The sequence below is a fragment of the Polypterus senegalus genome, chromosome 16 (genome assembly GCF_016835505.1).
Source record: "Polypterus senegalus isolate Bchr_013 chromosome 16, ASM1683550v1, whole genome shotgun sequence".
Classification (NCBI taxonomy): domain Eukaryota; kingdom Metazoa; phylum Chordata; class Cladistia; order Polypteriformes; family Polypteridae; genus Polypterus; species Polypterus senegalus.
In genome coordinates, this window is record NC_053169.1 from 96,485,560 (window position 1) to 96,510,890 (window position 25,331).

Below are 25,331 nucleotides of genomic sequence, written 5' to 3' on the forward strand. Positions count from 1 at the left end.
CACGTTGGCCTTGCTTCACATCTTCCTGTCTTTTCATTTAGTTTCTTCACACTCTGAATCCTCCGGACATGATGCCGCATACTCTACTTTAGAAAGTCGGCGCACCAATTATGTTACTACGAAACTTACAAACACCAAAACTTTGTAACGGCACCAGGCTTCAGATCAAATCTCTGCACAAGAACCTCATTGAGCCAACTGTCTTCACTGGACCAGGCTCAGGGGAGACAGGATTTATTCCTCGCATTCATCTCATACCCTCTGACCTCCCATTCCAACTCAAACGCCTCCAATTTCCAGTAAGGGTCTGCTTCACTATGACAATAGATAAGTCACAGGGCCAGACTCTAAAAAAAGGTCAGCATTGACTTGACACAAGATGGCTTCTCACATGGCCGACTGTACGTTAACATGTTCGAGACTGAGCTCAGCAGACAGCTTGGTCATTTTAGTTTTTGTGCTCCACTTCCACGATTGGCCACTGTGTAAATTTGAATGTAATTATCTTCATTAGTAAAACTTCAAGCAGGACCCCTCACCATGTAGTGTTTTGTTATTTATTTTAATCCCATTACTCTTCGCAGTGGCACAGTGGTAGCGCTGCTGCTTCTAGGCAAGGATACCCGATTGCATGTGCTCGGTGCTCCCTGCGCGGAGTTGGCATGCTCTCCCCGTGTCTGTGTGGGTTTCCTCCCACCATCCAAAGACACATGCAGGTTAGGTGACTTGGTGACGCTAAGCTGCCCCTAGTGCGTGTGTGTCTGTCCTGTGATAGACTAGCACCCTGTTCAGGGTTTGTTCCTGCCTTGGACCCCATGCTAGCTGGGATAGGCTCCAGCCCCCACCAGTGTATGGAGAATGTGCCTCTTCAATAGCACAGGTAACATATACCACGAGTGTGGCCCTTGGTGTATGGAGTGTGAGCACTTTTACTTTAACAAATGGTGCCCAGGGCAGGGGTAATGGCGCACACTCAGTATATCATCAGAGGTTGACAACCCGGCACATGCGGGTTTACTTTTATTAATGGTGCCCACTCTTTATTATCATAGCTTAATGACCGACTGACTGACCCCCATCACCCCGCCCGTGTACTTACCCAGACAATATTATAAAACTCCTACAACCCCACCATCTCGGTGTCTGAAGTGCGCACCTCTAAGATTACGGCACCCTTGGTTGCCCCCTGTGTCAGACGATCATACAACTGTATTTCTGTCCTTACTTAACAAGGGAATTTGCTCTGTAATTACTTTTTCTTCAATATTAAAATCCTCTTTGTGGATGGTAAACTTACTTTAACAAAAAAAACAAAATAAAGACATAAATGTAGTAAAAGTGTGAGCATACCTGATTCCCCGGACAAGGATGCAGCACTCTTACTTCTCGCCAGGTAGGAATGAGTTGGCGTCAGCAGCCGGCTGACAATATTGCTTTCCCAGGGAGTGAGCTGCAGGCGACGAGCTGCACGGTTAACAAAGAAACGCGTTAAAGGAGTTCCACGGAAACATCTGGGCTTACGCCAACATCCGGCGGAGGCATACAATGATAGGCAGCGTGAGGCGCAAAGTCCATTAAAATGAATGCCAATCAGCAACGGAAAGCAAGTAAAGTAAAAATTGTCTCGAGCCCATGCCATGAATGGAGGTGAACTTCTCATATCGCCATAGAGGAGTCCGATCTCCCTTCTGTCAAATGATTCCTCCAATCATTGCAGCTGGAATTCCAAAGCAGACAGACCCCATGATGCAGCAGTAGGCTGTGCAAGCTTAGCGTTTGAACACATTGGCATGTGAAGCAAATATTCGTATTAAGCATTAAGTGGTCATTGCCACTTGGAGAAATGAAACTGGCCTGGAAATCACCAAAGGGCTTGTCTGGTGAAAACTGCACAGTGAGTTTGAGACTTTAGAAAGAAGTTCAAATAAATGAACTGAAAATACAAAGCCAGAATGCCAATTAGGCCCTTGACCTAATGCCACCCTCAAAGTAAAATGGGATTCTTCATTTACTTCGACTGATTAACTGTAAGTGAATACACAGAATTCAAGTAGTCTTTGCAATTAAAACGGTTTCATTTTATGGTAATATTTATATGAATTTAGGATCAAGATGTTTTACTGTTTATAACAGCGACTACTACATTGAAATAAATTAAACTCCTTGGCATTAACCCCAAGTGTGACTCGGACTCAGAATTCTACGTAATTATGGTTATTCCCGAGCGAGACTCAGGGTGGTGTGTAATGATTTGCTTTACATTTTTAAATGCTCAGGATAATATTCTCCTGCCATCTGGTGGATGAAAGAACATCATGCTGCAAAAAATATATATTTATATGCATTGTGCCACTCCAAGGCAACTCATCAATATTCATGAGTGGGACGGAGCCTTCAACCTAAGCACAATGGTCTGTAAACAAGAGGCTGTAAAGACAGTTTTAGAACAAACTTAATCCGAACCATTAGATGAATCAAGCGATAGTGATAATAATATGAATTGGTCATCAAACGTTGACATGGACAGTGAAACATCTTCTGAAGTTCTGTTAGAGTTACCATTCAGTTATTCATTATCTCCCTGACCAAGATCCTTCTTCTTTGGTAACTCAATTTGGTTGGACGACTAACTCATAGAAGAATCCTGGTGGCTTCAAAACTTTCATGTCACAACTTTTGAGTCCGGTGTATTACTGGGAAGACTCAACACTGTAGAAATGCTTTTATCCCCTTGTCCTAATCTTTGCCTCACCACATTTTGATCGTGAAGGTGTACAGAGAGTTCCTTGGACACCATGACATATGTGTAAAGAACATGCGGGTAAACACACATCCAGAAGTGTCTGCGTGTGTGTCTGGGTATCTGTGCGTCAATCCAGTTGCTAGGGCTAGGAAGAAAAATGTAAAAATAGACAGCACATGTAATAGAAGGGTCAAAATATTGAAAATGATAATAAAAATACCAAATAAAGCTTTAAAATAAGAAAATTGGTCTTATCAGCCTTTTCCTCAGAATTACATTATACACCGACAACAGCAGTGCATCCACTTGGGACAAGTGAACGAGGTTCATAGCTGTAATGCTAATGACCAACAATTTTGCATGGTGGGCAAAGGACGAGTAGAAATGATGATAAATCGACACGCATGATGGGAGACCAAAGCCCCAACACGACTAGGCCAGAGTCGCTAAACCAGGACAATAGAGTAGCGACCGCTGGTGCATTTTCCCAGCAAAACAGTTTGCTTGGAAGACTGATGAGTTCGACGAGTGACATCGAGACGATGAGGTGAAGATGAGCAGCTCCATCCGAAGAGGAAAAACCAACCAGGAAAGAGATTGATCGGGAGAGTATTATCATACCAGGCCACAGGGACAACTCATGTATCAAATAAATAACCATGAGGTCTATGTTGCTTTTTGTTGATGAAAGAGGAAATTGGAAGATGGAGAGCTGAACAGAAATAGGAAGAAGACAATTATATTTGTGGTTTAATGATAATCAGGATTCAGAAGTTAGCCTGCAGGAAGAGCTTTTGAAAAGAGTGGAGAAGTTTAAGTATCCATTGATAAAATGAGCTCCTTCCCAGTCCATCTTGGCGGTGATCTCATCAGACCTGCCTCCACTGCAAAGAATCTTGGTGTCATTTTTGATTCCTCCCTTTCTTATAAATGCTCACATAAATCACATCAAGAAACTTTCTTACTTTCACCTCCATAGCGTATCCCGTGTTCGCTCCTTCCTCTCCTTTTCTAATGCTGAGAAACTTGTCCCTGCTTTTATTACATCCCGCATCGATTATTGTAATTCCCTACTGGCAGGTGCCCCTTCTAATCTTATATCACCGCTCTAGCTTATTCAAACCTCGGCTGCGAAATTCCTCACTCGAACCAGCAGCAGCGAGCACATCACACCCATCCTGCTCCGTCTTCACTGGCTCCCTGTGTCTTACAGAATCGAATATAAAATCCTACTAATAAACTACAAAGCCTTAAAAGACCTTGCGTCAAACTACACCAGTGACCTTCCCCATCACTATGTGCCTCTCCGCCCACTAAGGTCCTCTGATTCTGGATATCTTGTTGTGCCCCACGCTAATCTACACTCCATGGGTGACAGCAGGGCCTTCAGCTGTATGGCGAGCGCCCAGACTCTGGAATGACCTACCGAAATCAATCAGGTCAGCTGACTCCATGAATTCTTTTAAAAAACAATTCAAAACTCATCTGTTCAGGAAGGCGTTTAGCTCTACTTGACTTTATGACCCTTCTCTCAGTTTACCTCTCTGTCAAGATGCTCATGTCACTTGTGTGTGTGTGTGTGTGTGTGTTAGACCATCAATTATGTTGTCTGTTAGGTTTTCTTCTCTGAATTTACTATCTTACTCTTCTTTATTTATTTTTCTGGTTCGATAAAATGCTATATACTGTATACCCGGCTGTTCTTTCTTAAACTCTGTAAAGTGCCTTGAGCATGGAGAAAACCGCTATATAAATAAAATGTATTATTATTATTATCCAGGATCAGTGGTAGGCCAAGATGGACAATTAGATTTAGGGATAATCCCTAGAGTGCCGTGTGGATGGAACGTTTGGATGAAGGTATCAAGAGCACTGTTTGATCAAACAATAAATGAGAAGGTTACAGGTCAGAATTTTAAGAACAGCAATGATGTATGTAGCCAAGACATGGGCAGTAAAGGGAGTGCAGGAGAAGATGTTAGATGTGGCAGAAATGAGAATGTGGAGATGGATGTGTGGAGTTACGATGAAGGATCGAATGAGAAAATCTGAGGTTCAACAAAAGTGACTATCCTAAGAAAGGACAGGAAAGTAGACTGCTGTGGTATGGACATGTGATGAGGAGAGATTATGAATATGTGGGCAAAAGAGTGATGGGAGTGGAAGTCCAAGGGAGGAGAACGTGCAGGAGGCCAAAGCAAAGATGGATGGATAAAGTAAAAGATGTGAAGGAAAAAGGGTCTGACTTGGGAGGGGATGCAGGACCGAGCTGTTTGGAGAAGGCTGATCAAGGACATTGATTCCACATAGAAGTGCGAAAAGAAGAAGAGGAAGATGAAGAAGAAGAGATTACTTTTATTCGTTGTAATTTCAAACTATCAGACCCCAAACAGAAGTGAGGAAAAGATGAATGGGAAGAAGAAGAAAAAGAGGTCTACATTGGTTACTTGGATTTTACATGCGTAACATAGTAGCATTTTTCAAATTGGTGGGTAACACGGTGATCTGTTCCAAGCCCGCTTGACTATTTCTAAATAAATTCTCCCAGAGTAACTTAAATACGGCAAGGAGAAAACAGTGGGTTATAAACACAGTTGTTATGTAACGCAACTACTCCAACCTGCGTTTTCATTTTCCAGCCAGTTTCATTTAGATAAAAGCATGAAAGCAAGTGAAATTAAAAGTTGTTTTAAGTACACTTATATCCCCTTGAAACATTTTGCCGTAGATCTTGTGAGGACTTGACTCTGCTAGGAGGATGCAGATGAAGTCGGTCATAAGCTGAAATCCTTTTCTGCAGAGCTGCACAAATAAACCAGACATGTTATACAAGGACAGAACATTCAGGCCACCTAAATCGCAATCCACCATCAGGATGTGAGGCCATAGTGGGAAGAGCAGACCTCAGAACTGTCAAAGGGACTCATCCTGCACCAACCGCAGTTCAAAGACATGGGTAGATGGGTGGATTCATAATTTCACACTTGCATGTAAATCAGATTAATTATACATATCGAATATATTTTAAAAATGCGGTCTGGTTTTCAGTAATAAAAACTTCATTTCCATGGTTTGTGGTCAATCCCATTTATAGAGTACTGTCATTGATCTGTAACTGTGACTTCTAAAGAATAAGGAAGCTCCAGCACGCATTCACGAATGAAATGTATGCAAATCTTTAGACTGATTCTCGGGTAGCGACTGGTTTGCGAATCAAATGAACGAGAATCAGGCTGACCCCTGCTGGACACCACTCTTATCATCAGCTAATTCTGATGGGGTTCCTCAGACCATCACCCTCTGCCTCCTGCGTCGGAGCCAATTCTGCACTCGTCTACACTCCAGCCCCTGAACTGCCACTTCTTTTAGTCTGATGCCCAACCTCTCATGTGGCATCTCATCCAATGGCTTTCTGAAAGTCAAGATAAATAATATCATGTGCTCCACTCTGGTTGAATCCTTTTAGACGAGATTAGATTAAACTTTATGAATTCCTTCCTATGTGTTATACTTTACATTTACTGGACATTACATTTCATTGTCCACAAATTGGCCCCTCAATGGATTCCAGGGGATCTGCCAATCCACCTAGTTTGGTATCATCTGCAAATTGAACCAGTTTGTTCTTATTAGAGTAGATTTGATTAGATAAAACTTTATTAATGCCAAGGGGAAATTCAGATGCATACAGCAGCAGAAACATAAAAAACAAGGATACGGACTCGCAGTACACTTAATCAATCAGTTAAGTAAATAAATAAATAAAAACAAACCGAACTGGTACATTGGGCGGAAGCATTTAATTGCCTGATAGCAGTGGGCAGAAAAGAGCCCCAGAGGCACTCCTTAGCACACTGTGGTGGAATGAGCTGGTGGCTAGAAGTGCTCCAAGAGAGAGCACCCTCTGGATGGGGATGGGGGGGCATTTGATTTTCAGGTTTATTTAAGGTTTACAAAGCCTTCAATAATCTCGCTCCATCTTATATATCGGAGTGTCTGACACCTTACATTCCAAATCATAACCTTAGATCTTCAAATGAGTGTCTGCTTAGAATTCCAAGAGCTAAACTTAAAAGAAGTGGTGAGGCGGGCGGCCTTCTGCTGTTATGCACCTAAAATCTGGACTAGTCTGCCAACAGGAATTCGCCAGGCTAATACAGTGGAGCATTTAAAAAAACTGCTAAAAACACATTACTTTAGCACGGCTTTCTCATAACTTCATTTTAATTTAATCCTGATGCTCTGCATATTCAATTAATTATCATAAGTATTCATGGTTTCTCCAAAATCCGTACTAACCCCTACTCTCTCTTCTGTTCTTTTTCCGGTTTTCTGTGGTGGCGACCTGCATCTCCGCCACCTGATCAAAGCATTGTTGGGCAACCTGTGCGCCGTGGAATTTTCTTGGGGCGCCGCGAAAACTTTTGTAAAATATTTAAAATTGCTAGTGTTTTAGAACTTTTGGTTGATTTAAAAGATAATGTTTAAAAAAAAAAATTATGTTGGAAAAACAGATAACGGTTAATATTAATATTGCACTTATTTTGAATACAAGTTAAAATTTTCGCTGTTCACCATTCATCATAATATCAACACCAGCAGTGTCAAAAACACATCTCGTGAGACTTAAAAATTCTCGTTGTTAGAAGATCTCGCTCACTGTACAGATAGAAGAAGGCGGAGCAAATATAGAACGAGAAACTACGAACGCTACATTTCGGTTCTTGCCGACGAGAGAGTATCGCTGTAGCTGCAGTTCTCACCACTTAATCGTCTGAGTATTACTATGGAAAAATTAACCTTATATTCGCTCTGACACCGCTTATCAACACAGTAAACTTTGTAAACTCAGTGACCTTTTCCAGTTCTTTGTGGTGAAAAACATTTTGTTGTGACGCAAGCATTCGATACTTCCTTGTAATTTAATTCTCAACAATTATCACTCGCTTTTTATTTATGGTACTTTTAATTAAACTTTATCTAGAAAAATTCATACATAGTTTATTCTCGTCATGATTTTGTTTATGTGCAGTTCCTTAGGTGCGCCGCGAAAGAAAATTTTTGGACTTAGTGCGCTGCAACTCGAAAAAGGTTGCCTTTCGCTGCCCTACATTGATGGATTAAAGGCCAGAAGTCCACATGACTCTCATCATCAAGTCCTTCCACGAGAACCCTGAATACAATGAAGACTGATTGAGGTCATTGATGTTAGGTATAATGCCTAGAGGGGGTGGTCCTGTGGCCTTGGACCCCCTGAAGATTTTATTTTTTCTCCAGCCGTCTGGAGTTTTTTTTTTGTTTTTCCTGTCCTCCCTGGCCATTGGACCTTACTTTTATTCTATGTTAATTAGTGTTCTCTTATTTTAATTCTTACTTTGTCTTTTTTTTTCTCTTTCTTCATCATATACAGCACTTTGAGCTCCATTATTTGTATGAAAATGTGCGACAGAAATAAATGCAGTTGTTGTTCATAATGGCATCCAATTTTGTTGCTTCTTCCTAGAATTATTTGAATGTTATTAACACAAAATGCGTAAATAAAGCTGGAAATAAGTTTTGATGTCAGGCTGGAAGACAAAAGAAGCAACTATTTCAAATGGGTAGGATGATTTTCTCTAGGCAATGTAATAAATAGCCAGTAATTATAACAGACATTTTTGAAATAAAAAGCCGTTTCTCAATTTACTGCTTAAAATTAAGAATAATAAAAAAAAAAACATGTAAAAATACAATGCTTAAAAGTAAAGCAAATTAAAACTTTTAGCATTTATGAACACAGATTATGAGACATGGATGGAAAATATGGACAAAATTATAGAACATGATTAATTCACATTAAATGATATCTTTCCAGATTAGCAGGAATACCTTTACGCATGTTTAGGAAGTTATTAGAAACAATGTCAACCACAAACACAGCACACTATATCTTATGTATTTATTTATTTGTTAATTTGGCTCTCACCCAGTTATAAATGTTGCTTTATGTGTCAATGATTTCACATTTATATTCTTAGAAGGGAACAGCAGCCTGCTAGGGAATCCTCTCCTTACTTCAAACAGCAGGCTGCAAGTTTTCAGTCTAAAATGGCTGCTAATGCACAACCTAAGACTTGATCAAAGTTAAAAGTATGAAGGTCAATCAAAAATTAAAGGCAATTTCAAAATTACAAGGTGACCACATCGGATAGAAGCTAAGACAATATGACACGTTTGCAATGGCTTATGGGTGGTTTGAGCATGTACAGTGCAATCTAGTTGAAGCCAAGGTCAAACGAACATGGACGCTCCGCGAACACGAATAACACACCATAAGTGAGATTTCTATGGGCAGAGCGAGTGAAACCTGCTGATATTCACAGAGCGATATCGGATGAGTATGGAAGGGAAAACGGCAGGGCTTGACGAAAAGTTTATAGACGGGTAGAAAGTGGGAATCGCACTGTGATCTGCAGTGAGAGCAGACAGCACCTGGAGTGGTGGAGGTACGCACTGGAGAGAAGAGGAATGAGAGTCAGTAGGAGTAAGATGGAGTACATGTGTGTGAATGAGACTAAAGGTGGTGGAAGGGTGCGACGGCTAGGAGCAGAGGAGGTGAAGGGAGACAAAGTTAAATACTTGGGTTCAACAGTCCAAAGCAGCGGAGAGTGCGGCAGAGAGGTGAAGAAGAGAGGCCAGACAGGCTGGGTGCAGAAGAGTGGTAGGAGTGATTTGTGATAGAAGAGTAACTGCAAAGTGAAAGGGAAGGTCAATAAAAAGGTAGTGAGACCAGCCATGTTGGACGGTTTGGAGACAATGACACAGACCAAAAAACAGGAGGCAGAGCTGAAGATTCTATGATTTTCGCTCGGAGTAACAAGGGGAAATGAGGATATTAGAGGGACAACACAGGTACAACAGTTTGGTAATAAAGTGAGAGAGGATAGCTTGAGATGGTTTTGGCATGTGCAGAGGAGGGGGTACGTTGGGGAAAAAGAATGTTGGGGTTGGAACCGCCACTCACGAGGAATAGTGGAAGGCCAAAGGGAAGGTTTATGGATGTGGTGAGGGAGAACACAAAGGCAGTCAATTTGGGAGAAAATGATGTAAAAAGACAGCGCTTGATGAATACGGATGACCCATTGAGGTGACCCCAAAATGGGAGCAACCGAAGGAAGAAGACGATGACAGTGGGAAGAACAAGTGTAACCGACGAAGCTCAATCTTGTCGAACATCAACATCACACACACACGTCCGCAGCGATGTTGCAAACGCCTTCATCAGAGAAAACTGAAGGATTATGTTGTCCACTGTTGCTGCACATTTGGAGATCAGCTACAGACCTGCACATCACACAGTGCCTGATGACCTGGGGTACCGTAAGATTTGTAATCAGACTGTTTACTGATCTGATCATGAGCCAACATCCTTCAGTGAATTTCAGAAAGTTGAAGTCCCTCTGCCCACTCACTAGGACACCCTGGTTCAACAATGGTGTGATCGATCCCACAGCGGAGCGTCAACGTTCACTTGACCTTGGTTTCAACAAGACTAAGAGCAGAGCGCTGTACCGTGCGTGTTCCATCTACCCATAAGCCATCACAAACGTCCTATATTATGTTAGCGTCTGTTCATTGTGGTTAACACGTAATTTTCCAATTGGGGTTACTTTTCTAACTGCTCTTTCATTAGTTAAGATAGGAAATGACTTTTTCTTATGACATTGTATAGATTTAAATTCATGAACATGGTAATTCAGGCAAATGCACAAAAAATGTGTAAGCAAAAAGAAAATTCTAATTTCTACAATTTAATCAACTATACCTCTGTCTGAAGAGTTTAATAATGTTGCAGATGAGGAGGAGAGCCGCTTGTTAATGACAGGATCGACATGCTTTGAAAGGTTCACGGTGGAGACCGATCTCCTGTCTGCATCTAAAACAAAAGATGATAATGGCAAATGACACCCCGATGTAATGAAGGAGCAAATGTGACAAGGCCTTAGAGAACACAGTGCGCTAAACATGTCCAGATTGGCCTTTTATACTTTAAAGGTTTAAAAACGATCTTTGTTTTCGCGATGTAAGATTCACAGGAGACACCGTACACACTCATGTCTGTCTCTGAACATGGTTAGAATAACCCCATCTTTCAAAAGGCTAACGTCCCCTGAAAGTGCACATTTTACATGGATTAAAATTCTGACCAATTTGGGTTTCCAAATTCCATTAAAAGATGAACGCCTCTCTGTAGTAAGATATGCATGAAAAGATTGCACAGAGTTTGCGAAAAGGCCCCTAAAGGGACTATGGGATTGTGAGAAACGAGATTCTCCGGTCTGAGGGAATCGAGAGGAGTGTCATGCGTGGAGGAGACCAGGCACCTCTCATCACCCACACGAAGCCATTTCAGTGGAGAGGCAGGGTGGCGATCACAGCATGTGGACGTAAAATGAGATTTAGGGGTCCCATAGTCACTTATGGGTAATTTACTGTTGAAGTGTTTCGGTGTGCTTTCCATATTAAAATATAGCATCTTAGATGTAATGCAAAAAAGGGTTAATAAATGTCAGAAACATGTTCAAGCATATCAGGAAACCAGTAAGACTTGCCAATTGTCACAAACACAATTTTTCCATAAAAGAATTAGAGCTGAATTTAAGAGATATTGAAGAGCAAGAGTGTAGTAGAAATGAGCTGGCTATGCTCTTCTGCTGGAAACATCCCAAGTCTCTTGAGCCAGTCAGTGGGAATGCAAGCCAGTGAACCAATCACAGCCGGCAATAATTCAGCACTGTTATGCAAATTTCAGTGATCTACAAGACCAACTCTCCGTCTCTGATCTGGGACCATTTGCCGACGCCTATGCCCAGGGCACTGTCCCTTAGTAGATTGCTGTAACAGGAATGCTCCCAATGAAGGATGCAATGAACAAGTTTCCTCCTGCCTGGTTCTGGACTCAAAGAGGTCCTAGTTGAGGACAAATTTTCTTTCTTTGCTAAAACTTCCAAAAATAAGTCAACAAAACAAAATTTTAAAGAGACATTTGTTAAGCAAAATAACCATTGGACCATGCGGGAGGAGTAAAATGTGCACTTTATAACCTCGGCAATAGCATAGGAGTGATATAAATGTGTGGACAAGAATAAACATAAAAGGCCAATCTGCTGTATCTAGAGGGTCTTATCCCACCTCATGAACTTTGTTTTCGGGAACCAGCGAGTCCCTGTACGAGGAAAGCACTGGGCCACTTCTCTGTGCTGAATTCCCACTGCACGACAGGAACTGTGACCTTTTGGTGCAGTCCATTTGAAATAGGAAGTCAGAATTCTGGAGTTCCTAGATGGAATTTTCAACTGGAATACCCCTCAAGTTGGATTTCTGATTCGGAAACTCAAGGCTGATCTGTCAAGTCCGAGTTTATCCGACTTCAGATTATGACATTAATCCAAAATGGCGACATACACCACCAAGTATAATAAAAACTGTAGTATTATACTGTTTATTAGCACTCTGGACTATTTGTGTGTCATTAAATTAGCCGCGCACTCAGTACTGTCCCAACTTCTACCTGCGGACATGTTGTTACTGCATTTGGATACGGAGTACAGTAATCCCTCGCTATATCGCACTTCGACTTTCGCGGCTTCACTATCGCAGATTTTAAATGTAAGCATATCTAAATACATATCACGGATTTTTCGCTGGTTCGCGGATTTCTGCGGACAATAGGTCTTTTAATTTATGGTATATGCATCCTCAGTTTGTTTGCCCAGGTGATTTCATACAAGGGACGCTATTGGCGGATGGCTTAGAAGCTACCCAATCAGAGCATGTATTACATATTAACTAAAACTCCTCAATGATATACGATATGCTTCCCGCGCGGTGCTTGTTTGCTTTTTTCTGTCTCTCTCACTCTCTCTGCCTGACAGAGGGGGTGTGAGCCGAGGGGCTGTTTGTACAGAGGATATGGATGCTCCTCTACAAAATGCCGCTTTATCGCGGTGCTTCAGCATACTTAAAAGCACATATTGATTTTTTGATTGTTTGCTTTTCTCTCTCTCTCTCTCTCTCTGACATTCTCTGCTCCTGACGGCTCTCCTTTGAAGAGGAAGATATGTTTGCATTCTTTTAATTATGAGACAGAACTGTCATCTCTGTCTTGTCATGGAGCACAGTTTAAACTTTTGACTAAAGGGTGTTATTTCATGTCTAGAGGGCTCTAATAATGTTAACAGTGTGGGAGAGTTTCTAAGGGCTTAAAATATATAAAAATAACCATACAAACATATGGTTTCTACTTCGCGGATTTTCATCTATCGCGGGGGGTTCTGGAACGCAACCACTGCGATCGAGGAGGGATTACTGTAATCCGTTGTTATCAACTGCTGTTTGTTCCGATGGAGTAAACACAGCAAAGGTTTCCTCAGACATGTCTATATTGGTTCTCCAAATGTTTTACTGGAACGTGGTCACCTCGAGTGTGACGTCATTCCCAGCTCCAACATCCAAATTCCAAGTTAAATGGAAAGGAGCATTTATTTAAAATATATGACATGCAATGCAGTGCTTCAATGCCATCTGGACTTCACAGGGGAACTTATTGAATTGATACGTTGCATAGTGTGACGCACCAGGGAGACGGCTATGGAGAGTGATGGCGTGTTTGGGAGTTCACATGGAGGCCCCTCACCTTATTGCTTTGAAGAGATTGGGACTCCTTGGGGGAGATGACTACGTCGCTGGCACAGTGCAGCAGGGAGGAGACTATGAAAATGTGGTGTGATTGGGAGTTTGTGGGGGTCCCCCCACCTCATTACTCAAAGAGGGAGATTATGGTGTTGAGGAGGTGCATGGTGTGCACAGTGATGAAGCGCAGTGCACCATCATCACCGATAACGCACTCAAGTCCAAAGCACTAATAGATTTGTAAGAAGGTGCCAGTGCTTGGGGTCAACCAATCAGCACAATTCATTGCCCAAACACCACCCAAAATAGTCTGTGGTTGAACGAACAGCACATACCCTGGAGTAAGAGCTAACAAAGTACCAGGAGCTACAAATGGCCCGATGGTTTCTGTGGTGAGAATGCTACAAAAATTCCAAAAAAGTCCCTGGTTCCTGAAAAAAAAATCTCCTGAGGTGGGAAAGCTCCTTATGGGTTGTACATTTATGGGGAGTCTACACCTGGAGCGATGGGCGTTAGCCATGCCACGTGTACTAAGGAATCGGTGATGAGCTACTCCCAAGGTTTCAAATGGAAGTGAAACTTGATAATCACATTTAGATTTTGGACCATATCTGCCAAAACCACTACCACCTTGAACATTGTTCTCCAAGCCTGCTAAATCGAGAAAGAGGAAAGCAGACTCAACAAAACCTAAATGAGAGGGAAACAAAAAGACAGCACAAGAAAATGAGAGATTTGGAAAGAAACAAATAATGAGGAATAAAAAGATGGAAGGTAGAACGCAATCAAAAGCAAAAAACAAACAGAAAAGGCGCTGTTGAGAGTAGATGCCATAGCATAATGTCTAAACATAACTCCTAATGTCTAATACCTCATCTAATAACATGCTGCCTGACCACACAGCGACTGGGCACTGGGGCTCTAGAGGGACGGCGAGTTTAGTCACAATTGCTGCCCCCACTGGACCTTCAACCGAACATAAGAGTTGTTACATAGTTTTGTTTTTTTTAACATCGACATTTTCACAGCGGTTGCCATTGTCCAGCACTGGTAACCTATTGAGAATCTCTCTCATGCACTTTCTCCACGAAAACATGACATTAAAAATTTTTCTTGACCACCATTACAAACATGGTGAAAAATAATATGTACAATTTTCATTCCTTTAACTCCAGAGGAAATAGGATAACAAGGGAATGTCTTGGATCATCTACTATATAATAAAACACTAAGGTCTGCGAGTGTAGCCAGTCCCTCCGAACAATCTAATCGGTCAGTTTGGCTTTTTTGTGATCGATCAGTTTGACTTTGGTGATGCGAGCGAAAGAGGAAGTGCGGATGTGAAACACACGAGGAGGAGAAAAGGCTTAGGAGGCAAACTGAGAGAGTCGCCTACAAAGACGAGAGTATAAAAGCGGACAGAAGGCGAGCTGCCAGGTGCCTCAGAATTAACGATAGAGTCTCAGGAGGTGGGATTATGGGAACACGCTCGAGAGATGGAGTGTCGGACGGTCAAGAGACGTTCAGACACACACGGATAATGAGGAAAGGTGATGAAGGTACACGTAGGGTAAGAGATAGCAAATATTTAAAAACTGATCTCTTGCCTGTCTTCGACAGGACACCTAGAGAGTCCATAACGTTTTGTTTTTAAACCCAAATAATACATCTTATGGAGTCTATCTATCCTACCATTTCATAAAAATAGTTTCTATTACTGGTTCAAAGAGAGGCAGAACCTGTTTTTGATGGAATTACAGAATAATTTAGCCTTATTTACATAAAACTACATCCAGCATTTTGGAACTGTTACCTTTCTACCTTAGTTATCCAAAAATGTTAACATTATACAAAAATTTAAAAGCGCAAAATATTACTTAAGATAACTGGCTGCAGGGCAGAAAACAAAAGTCGATCTATCTACAGACCTATTTCATATCTATTAATCTACCTATTTATTGTATCTATCTATCGATCTATCTACCTACCTACCAACCATATAGTGCCTTTCATATTTAACAATCCACCTATTGTATCTATCTACCTATCTATCTAATCCTGCCAACTACACTATCTATCTATCTATCCATCCCTTCCAACTACGTTATCTATCTAATCGATCTATCTACCATATAGTGCCTTTCACTATCTATCACATAGTGCCTTTCATATCAACCAATCCATCTATCTATTATATCTATCTACCTATCTAATCCTGCCAACTACGCTATCTATTTAATCCTGCCAACTACGCTATCTGTCTATCCATCCATCCCTGTCAACTACACTATCTATCTTATCCTGCCTACTACACTAATTTAAAATCTATCTGTCTATCTGCCTACCTACCATATAGTGCCTTTTAGTATCTATCGATCAATCTATCTGCCGTTAGACCCTTATCCCCACCACTACTGACTAAGATGTTCCTCTAATATTGATTTTCAAGGAAGGAAAGAAACACTAACAAGATGCAGAAAACAAAGAGCAAAGCTGACTTTGCATTTTGAGTAGCAGCCTGTCAGCTGTGAAAGGGCAGCAAAAGTGTCAGAAAACAGAAAACAATCAGGTTTGAAAGAAGGTGGCTAAAGGTGGTAAGGACATCTGCTGTTGGAGGAAGATTTTAGCATTTCTCAATTGCGGTGCATCTTATCTTTTCCACAATCTGTATAATTAGCCCTTGACGATCAAGAGCTGACTGCACTATTGATATCTGCATTCAATTTCTGGTCAATGTGGTCTTATCTACCGAGAGGCACGAGTCACTTAACCTTCCTCAGTGCTTAATGGAGAATCTTGTAAAGTGTATGTGCCATTGTGATTTCCTAGTCACTTTAGGTAAAACAACCTCCTAAATAAATGTGTTTATTATATAAATGTATGCTATAGAATTTTTTCACTGGCATCCACCCAATTAAATGGATAAAAATCGTAAAACGCAGCAAGATATCCTGTAGACCACACAAGGATTAAACATTCTTTTTGTACAAAATAATTAACACCAATGAGGCAAATCAAGATTTTAAAAATCAACGATGATACTAAAGTTTCAATACAGTGGCCATTGCTCTCCATTCATTGACCTAAGAAGAATATCAAGATAGGACTTCAGAATTATTTACCACTTGAATAGCTGAGGCTACTCTGAAGAGGCCCACCCCATGACCACCTGTTAGGTTTCTGTTTGGCTTTCTGACTTCTTTCAATTGTTCGCCGAACAACAGCTTCATGACGTTCCTTCAAAAATGAAAAATACAGAGAAATAAAAGCAATTCCACGAGTATGATAAAGCAGGCTCGAATTTTTAAACAATTCTAAAACAACTTATGGCAGGGCAGCTGGCGTAGCTTTCATTGAAACACCCGCTCTGAAGTCACACTGCAAAAAATAAACATTGCGAGTGTCGTGGAAGATGGACGGATATCACAGCTCGACAAAAACTATGAAATCCCATCAAGTAAAACACTAAATAAAGGACATGTTACAAAAATTTTAATCTCGCTGTACCTTTTCTTCTTCAAGCTTCTGTCTGCGTTTTTCTTCCACAGCAGCACGGCGTCTTTCTTCTTTGAGTCGCTGCTCTTCTAATTTTTTCTTCCTCTCCTCAAGGTGCTTTTCGTAGTACTGCTTTGCCCTTTCTTCTCTTTCTAACAAGGCAGACTCTCGAGCAGCTACAAAAAATAAAAAGTCATTAAGTTTTAAAGTAATATTTCACCCTGCGGTGGGTTGGCACCCTGCCCAGGATTGGTTCCTGCCTTGTGCCCTGTGTTGGCTGGGATTGGCTCCAGCTGACCCCCGTGACCCTGTATTCGGATTCAGCGGGTTAGAAAATGGATGGATGGATGGTAATATTTCACCAGAAGAAGGCCAAAAATGTAAAATAATTTTACTACACCCTGTTCACACCATCCTGTATAACTGTATCTACGTACACCACGTCGTCTAAAATGTTTGGGATATTTCTACTTGAGTTACCGCTCTGCTCCACAGTATAAATTTACAAATCAAACACTTTAGACGTCGCGATTAAAGTGCACACTGCAGACTTTGATTGATGAGGATTTGCCCACATTTCGGTCTCACCAGACTTTTTCTACACAGTCCCCCCATTTCAGGGCACCAAAATGTTTGGGACAGTTGGCGTCACAGGAGTTTGTGATTCCTCAGGTGGGTTTCATGGCTTCATACGAGACCTCGGCCTGCTTCTTCCCTTTAGAGTCTGTAGTTACCATTGTACAACATGAGGACAAGTGCTGTGCCAATGAAAGTCAAAGAAGCCATTAGGAGGCTGAAACACAAGAATCAAACCATTGGAGACATTGGGAAAACCTTAGGATGACCAAAATCAACTATCTGGAATATCATGAAGAAGAAAGAACACACTGATGGGCTCAGTAATCACAAAGGGACTGGTAGGCCACGGAAGACCTCCACTGATGATGACAGAAGAATCCTCACTCTGGTCAAGAAAAACCCAGCAAACGCCTGTCTGATAGACCAGACACAGTCTTCAGGGGGCCGATGTGTGTGCATCAGAGAGGACTATCAGCAGAAGACTTCATGAACAGAAACACAAAGGAGGCCACGATGCAAGATGAACACCAACAAAACAGGACGGCCAGATTACAGTTTGGGGGAAAAAGGACTTTAGAGAGCCTGCAGAATTCTGGGTAAAGGTCTTGAGGACCAATGAGACAAAGATGAACCTCATCAGAGTGATGGCGAGAGCAAAGTGTGGAGATAAGGAACTGCCCGAGATCCAAAGCAGCCCACCTCATCTGTTACACATGGCAGTGCTGGGGGTTTTATGGCTTGGGCATGTATGGCTGGCACAGGTCCTGGCAGACTTCTTTTCACTGATGATGGAACTGCAATGAATTCTGAGGTGTGGAGAAACTGCTTGAGTTCAGTAAATGACAACAAAACTCACCGGATGGCACTACATCCTCCAACAAGAGAACGAACCAAACAGACTGCTGGGGCCACACAGGAGTTTATCAGAGCTAAACAATGGAAAATTTATGAATGGCCAAGGCAGTCACCTGAGTTCAATCCAATACAGCATCAACAGAAAACTTTAGGGGACAAGCCCCCCGAAAGAAGCAGGAGCTGAAGATGGTGGCATGAGAGGCCTGGCAGAGCATCACTCAAGAAGACCCTCAGCACTTGTTGATGTCTATGAATGGCAGACTTCAAGCAGTCATTGCATGTGAGGGGATATGCGACAAAGTCCGAAATAGTGGACCTGCCACTGCTGTGTCCCAAACGTTATGGTGTCTTGAAATGGGGGACCATGGAGAAAAAGTGTGGTGTGAAAGAAATGAAGGAAAATCTCCTTAAATGAAAGCATGAGAACACAAATTATCACAGACAATGAAAGATACGGGGGAAAAAACAACAAGCATACAAGGGCAGCCAGTCCCTCTGGTTCTGCTCAATGAGCGTAAACTCAAGACGTGCTTACCAAGTTGTTTTTCTCGTTGTTCTCTGCGTTCTCTGGCCAGCCTTTGCCTTTCGTCTACCTTCACCAGTAGCGTTTCTGCATAAAATATTCAATATAAGGAATTCACAGGTCAAATGACAGTTTTAGAGCTGACGATGAAGAAATGAAGTTTTCCATATTTCATAAGTGACACTGTCAGCACAATGTGCCAGGTTACTACTACAAACTACAAAAGAATAAAAATAAAATATGCCCATATAGTTCAAGAATGGGCAGCACGGTGGCGCAGTGGGTAGCACTGCTGCCTTGCAGTTAGGAGACCCAGGTTCGCTTCCCGGGCCCTCCCTGCGTGGAGTTTGCATGTTCTCCCCGTGTCTGCGTGGGTTTCCTCCCACAGTCCAAAGACATGCAGGTGAGGTGCATTGGCGATTCTAAATTGTCCCGTGTGTGTGTGTGCCCTGCGGTGGGCTGGCGCCCTGCCCGGGGTTTGTTTCCTGCCTTGCTCCCTGTGTTGGCTGGGATTGGCTCCAGCAGACCCCCGTGACCCTGTAGTTAGGATATAGCGGGTTGGATAATGGATGGATGGATGGTTAGCTCAAGAATTCTAAATACAAAGTGAAGGCTGGTAAGCAAATTTAGGTTACAAAACAACATTTTAAATATGGTTTCCATCCTTTACAATTGTCATATAAAAATTCGCGCTGATTTAATGTGATGATGATAATCAAAGACCTATCTATCTATCTATCAAGTCAAGTAAAGATGCAATAACTTCGGGTAAGCACACAATCCGCTTAAGCGCACGTACATTATTGATCCCTTTGCTATTCTCTCCAGCCAAATTCACTCTGGTTAACTGCACGGCCTCGTCACATCCACTAGTCAAACAACGATATCGATTGACACGCTCAAATGACGTAATCAGCGTGCAACGATGTAAGTAGCCCGGCTCTTGTGACCGGCTGAAGGCGGACCGTTCAGCTGACAGGACTGATGCTGACTACAGTACAGTCACACTGCTGATAACCGAGGCTCCGATGGAGACGAGGATACTGCTGCTGCCAGCATGATTAATGAGACCGTTTCCTTCACGTAAGTCCCTACGCACGCTGATTTGTTATCTGGAAGTAATGGCTGTCAGGACTATGGACAGTTTTACAGCCTCAGTAATTAGATACACAGCCTGAATTGTGTGAACAGCGTGCAGAAAACAATAACTGATTATTTTCATAAAATATAAACCCGATTGATTGACACTTGGACACGTGCAACTACATGTATTATGAATTGTTGGTACACTACAGGTACAGTACATGTGGAATATGTGCTCTGTTGGCGCTGAACCGACACAGACTGACAATGGAGGCACAGGTGAAAATAAACAAAAATATTTACTTTCGTATTCTTCAGCCCTGGGGCGCGTCTTCCCCGTGTCCCACAGGCCCTACACAGTCCCCAAAACACACAGAAAAGAAAACATCCAAATATCGCACTCTTCTTCCTCCACTCCTCTCAGGCAGTGTCGTCGTCCTCCTCCTCCTCTTGAGTAGTGGCTGCTGGCTCCTCTTATAGCACCCCTGGAAGTGCTCCAGGTGCTCGTTGACCTTATTCTGGCTGCACTTCTGGGTGTGGCGGAATTAAAGCCCAGATGGGCTCCTGAAGTCATGCAGCTCCCCCTGGTGGTGGTCATGGAGCCCAACAGGACTGAGCTCCGGTGTTCCATGATTGTGGCCCTGATGCCACCCAGGGGGGCTAACACAAAGCGTTCTGGGTGACGTAGTGTGCAGCCCAGGTTTGCTCCCCCGAAATCAGTGCCAAAGGGGCGTCCTGGCCGGGACCGCCACAATCTGAACAGTTAATATGTATGCATGTATTATAGATGTATCCACTATATTCTCCTTCGTAGTCTATTTTAACGAATGTTTTATTGCGTTTGACTAGGCTAGTAGGTGGGGTAACTGAGCGGTCAACTTTCAGGGCTGACATGTTGCACTCCGGTTAAGTGCATGTGGCGATTTCATCCGCAGGCCGCGCACTTAAATAGAGTCGACTGGGGAAAGAAAAAAAAAATCCAAAGCATAGCAGTAATGGACAGTACATGAAGAAGAAGAAATGCATAAATTGGCTAACTCCAAGTTAAAAAGTAAACCTACAGATCCGAAAAGTCAAGTTAACACATGACACGGGAAAATAAAAGCAGGAGGACAAACCATTTTTGTTGGTGGAAGTGGGACTATGTCCTGACGCAGGGCGATGGGGTGCCAAGGAAATCTTCTCATCTGCTTTAGGCTGAGTTTCTGATCCTGGATTAAACAGAAAGAAGCAAACATCATACATATTAGGTCAGGGCAGGATTCAGTGTCGGACATTAAGATGAGTTAAATTTAATAAAACAGTAGTGACACATTAAAATAAATACTCCACATACTTCTCAATGTACTCTTCTGAAACGTTTAGCCTGCTTAGAAGATAACAATTGCTGCTTGTTGTGATAACCGCCCAAAACAGATTTATTCGTCACAGAGTACGAGTCAAACCTCAGAGTGATGCAAATCCGGTCCTACTCTTAGAGGCAGGAGAAAAGAATCGTATCAATTTTCATAATTTAGGAAACTACTCCTAACTTTACCAGGATTTAGAAGCGCTAGAGAGCTGTCCTGAAGAGGGCGTTTCAAAAGAGATGAGCAAGTACATCTAGGGAAAGACCGAATGTTTTGGAGATGCAGGACAATGAGTTCATGAAGAGATATCAGTTTGACAGAGACGGAATAATATTTGCAAAAGATTTTGCACCTTAAGTAATGGACAAACCATCTACATGGAGAAGCCATGCGCTGTCCACCAAAATCAAAGAATTGGTAACGTTACTTCTTTGGCCACATGGCTTTGAAAGGGACGGGACTTGGATATGTCGTAACTGTTTCTCAAATTTTGCACCACACTTTGAATGCCCTTACAACGTGTGAAGTAACAGGCAGATTTTCCCATTTGAACCTCCTCTGTTCCTGGAAATGCTCCCCTTGAACTTCTCAAACAATATAGCAGACAGGGAATACCCTGGCAAAGACCCCCCATTCACTGAGTGAATATTGTGAGGGATATCCACGCAGAAGTGACCTCAGAACTCTAAGGTTTTGTATCATCTTGTCTACGGAGTGTTTGGTAAACCTTCTTCAAGTGCAAAATATAAAAAGAAATACTAGGGAGGTGTGGCAAACTCCCATAACCTTTTAAATGTCCATTGCTTTTCACAGATGATGAATTTGGGAATCGTCCTTCTCGTACCCCAGCACAGGCTTTACCCAGGGGAGCAGAACAGCATTGATCCTATTCCATCCGGAGCTCATTCCTGCCATTGCGCAGAAGCCCACCAGAGCAGGTTCCAGCCCTGCAGTACTCTACATTTTGATATAATTTCCATAAATCAGGTTTAGAAAAGGGTGGACTGATAAAATAATTCAAAAGTACAGTGCCCACCATAACATTTGGGATATTTTTCCTTGATTCCCCAAACTCCGCTCCACTGTTTAAAATTACAAATCCAACAATTTTCCGTTATTGTTATTAAAAATGCACATTGCAGACTTTGATTGAAGGGGATTTGCAGACATTTCGGTCCCACAACACTTTTTCTACATGTCCCCCCATTTCAGGGCACAATAATGTTTGGGACACTTGGTGTCCCTGGTGTTTGTGATTCCTCAGGTGGGTTTCATCGGCTTGCTTCTACCCTGTGGAGTTTATAGTTGCCATTGTTCAACACGAGGACAATAGCTGTGCCAATGAAAATCAAAGAAGACTCCCGAAACAAGCAGGAGGTGAAGATGGCTGCCTTAGAGGCTTGGCAGAGCATCACCAGAGAAGACCCTCAGCACCTTGGGTGATGACTGTGAATAACAAAGAAGTCACTGCATGTGAGGGATATGCGACAAAGTCCTAAATATGACAACGGCTTTAATAGACCTTTAATTGCGGTGTTCCAAACGTTATGGTGCCCTGAAATGGAGGGGAACACACAAAAAATGTGTTGTGGGACCGAAATGTCTGCAAATCCCCTTCAATCAAAGTCTGCAGTGTGCACTTTAATCACGATGTCTGAATTGTCAGTCAGTCAATCAGTCATTTTCCAACCCGCTATATCCTAAGACAGGGTCACAAGGGTCTGCTGGAGCCAATACCAGCCAACACAGGGCGCAAGGCAGGAACAACCCCCGGGCAGGGCGCCAGTCCACCGCAAGACCGTCTGAATTGTTTGATTTGTAATTTTAAACTGAGGAGCAAAGTGCATAAACCAATTAAAAATGTGATTTTGTCTCAAACATTTTGTAGTCAAGTGTAAGCGTTGTATTTATTGATCATTAACCGTGGCGAACACCTCCATAAAGAGAGGAAGGAAACAGAAGATCACAGACATCTATGAGGGTGTTCTTTTTTCCCCACATTGTGAACACTAAACACCATCTTGTCAAAAATGGAAACGCTCAGGTTGCTGTACGCGAATCCGCCTTCATTTAAGCGCCAGAGGCCCGCGTGTTTCCTTGCATGATCATAAACTTCAACTTGAAGTAAGACAGCATAAAGGCCCTGCAGTGGGTGGTCTGCTGGAGCCACAGTCCCCTTCATCAAGGCTATTCACTCTGTCTGGGGAGCCCAGTTGCCTCTGCAATCCCAAAAACCTCTAATTGCTGAACATATCGCAAAGCTCATCTCCAGGACTAGGATGAGTTAACCTTGGCTGCAAACAGCACGTGCTGTGGCTTTCTCTGGGAAAGTAGGTTAAGTCGGATTTGAAAGAGCATTCGGTGCCGCTCTCTCGTTAAAACGGCAGGCTTCATATTTTCAACGTTTACAACTGTTTTCTTTCATTTGTCCTTTTGGTTGAGGAGAAGTCATTTAAAATAAAAGCACAAATAGTGCCCCCCAAAGTAAGGATTAAAGTAAAACCCTGAGATTGCGGGTTCAAATCCCACTACTGACACGGTGTGACCCTGAGCAAGTCATATGACCTGCCTGTGTTGAAACTGGAAAACCAAAAGAAATGGAACCACTTGTATAAACTGGATAAAGGTGAAAAATAAGTACATGTAACATAATGTAATGTAATTCCTGAGGAACAAATGATGAAAGACTTGCTCCTCTGAACAAAACTATCATCTTCTTCATCTTTCGGGTTGCTCCCGTTAGGGGTCACCACAGCAGATCATCTTCTTCCATATCTTTCTATCCTCTCCATCTTGTTCTGTTACACCCATCACCTGCATGTCCTCTCTCACCACATCCATAAACCTCCTCTTAGTCCTTCCTCTTCTTCTCTTAGCTGACAGCTCTATCCTTAGCACCCTTCTCCCAATATAGTCAGCATCTCTCCTCTGCACATGTCCAAACCAACGCAATCTCGCTTCTCCAACTTTGTCTCCCAACCGTCCTACCTGAGCTGATCCTCTAATGTCCTCATTTCTAATTCTGTCCAACCTCATCACACCCAATGCAAATCTTAGCATCTTTAACTCTGCCACCTCCAGCTCTGTCTCCTGATTTCTGGTCAGTGCCACCGTCTCCAACCCATATAACATAGCTGGTCTCACTACTATCCTGTAGACCTTCCCTTTCACTCTTGCTGATAATTTGTCACAAATCATGAACAAAACTATTATAACTTCTTTATATTCATCTATTCCAGCTTCTATGTGGGATTGGAATTCTTCATCAACCTTCTCCAAACAGCTCGGTCCTGCACCTCCTCCCCTGTCAGATCATCTTCTACTTTATCCATCCTCCTTCACTTTCACCTCCCTCACTTTCTGATGGGCTTCCATTCCCATCAGTCTTTGCCCACATATTCCTTGTCTCTCCTCATCATATATCCTTACCACTTATTAGATATCTCCCTTCACTTTTGTTGTACCTCAGATTGTTTTTGCAGCGCCACACATCCATCTCCATATTCTCATTTTTGACACATTCGACTTCTTCTCCTGCACCCTCTTTACTTCCCACGTCTTAGTTCCACACATCATGGTTGGTCTCTCCATTGTCTTAAAAACAAGACCTTTAATCTTCACCTTAATTCTTTGGTCACACAATACTAATTGTGACACCCACACTCCACTCTATGGGTTGTCTCTGCATCTAATTCTCCATCTTGGGCTACCACTGATTCTAGATATTTAAACGTATCCCCTCTTTTCAGTAGCTCTCCCTGCAGGTGGCTAACTTCTGAATCCTGATCATCATTAAACCTCACATATTTTTTCTTCTTCTTCCAATTTACCTCCAACCAGAATTCTATCTTTCAAAGCCCTCAACCATTTGTCCAACTTCCTCTCCACTTCTACACAACACAATGCCATCAGCCACCTTAAAATTGGCCATACAAAACTATAGATGGCAGTTATAAATATTTGCACTCATGTCCATCTTTTCATCATCTCCACCTGCTCCTCCTCATAGTTGCATGGCGCTGAGGCCTATCGC

The 25,331-nt window shown here is 42.4% G+C and overlaps 1 protein-coding gene across 9 annotated transcripts in view; it reads right to left on the minus strand.

Moving 5' to 3' along the window:
- The window catches only part of map7b (microtubule-associated protein 7b), a 95,745-nt gene that overhangs the window by 38,972 nt on the left and 31,442 nt on the right, over window positions 1-25,331 (minus strand). For 4 of the 9 annotated variants that reach the window (XM_039738884.1, XM_039738881.1, XM_039738882.1 and 1 more), the window contains exons 2-8: window positions 21,068-21,160; window positions 18,879-18,953; window positions 16,922-17,085; window positions 16,537-16,651; window positions 10,548-10,658; window positions 5,441-5,545; window positions 1,351-1,464 (exon numbers count right to left, since the gene is read on the minus strand). In XM_039738884.1, the coding sequence (XP_039594818.1) occupies window positions 1,351-1,464; window positions 5,441-5,545; window positions 10,548-10,658; window positions 16,537-16,651; window positions 16,922-17,085; window positions 18,879-18,953; window positions 21,068-21,160 (777 nt within the window). The remainder of the gene's footprint in view (window positions 1-1,350; window positions 1,465-5,440; window positions 5,546-10,547; window positions 10,659-16,536; window positions 16,652-16,921; window positions 17,086-18,878; window positions 18,954-21,067; window positions 21,161-25,331) is intronic. The other 5 variants (XM_039738887.1, XM_039738883.1, XM_039738889.1 and 2 more) reach the window with 3 other exon arrangements.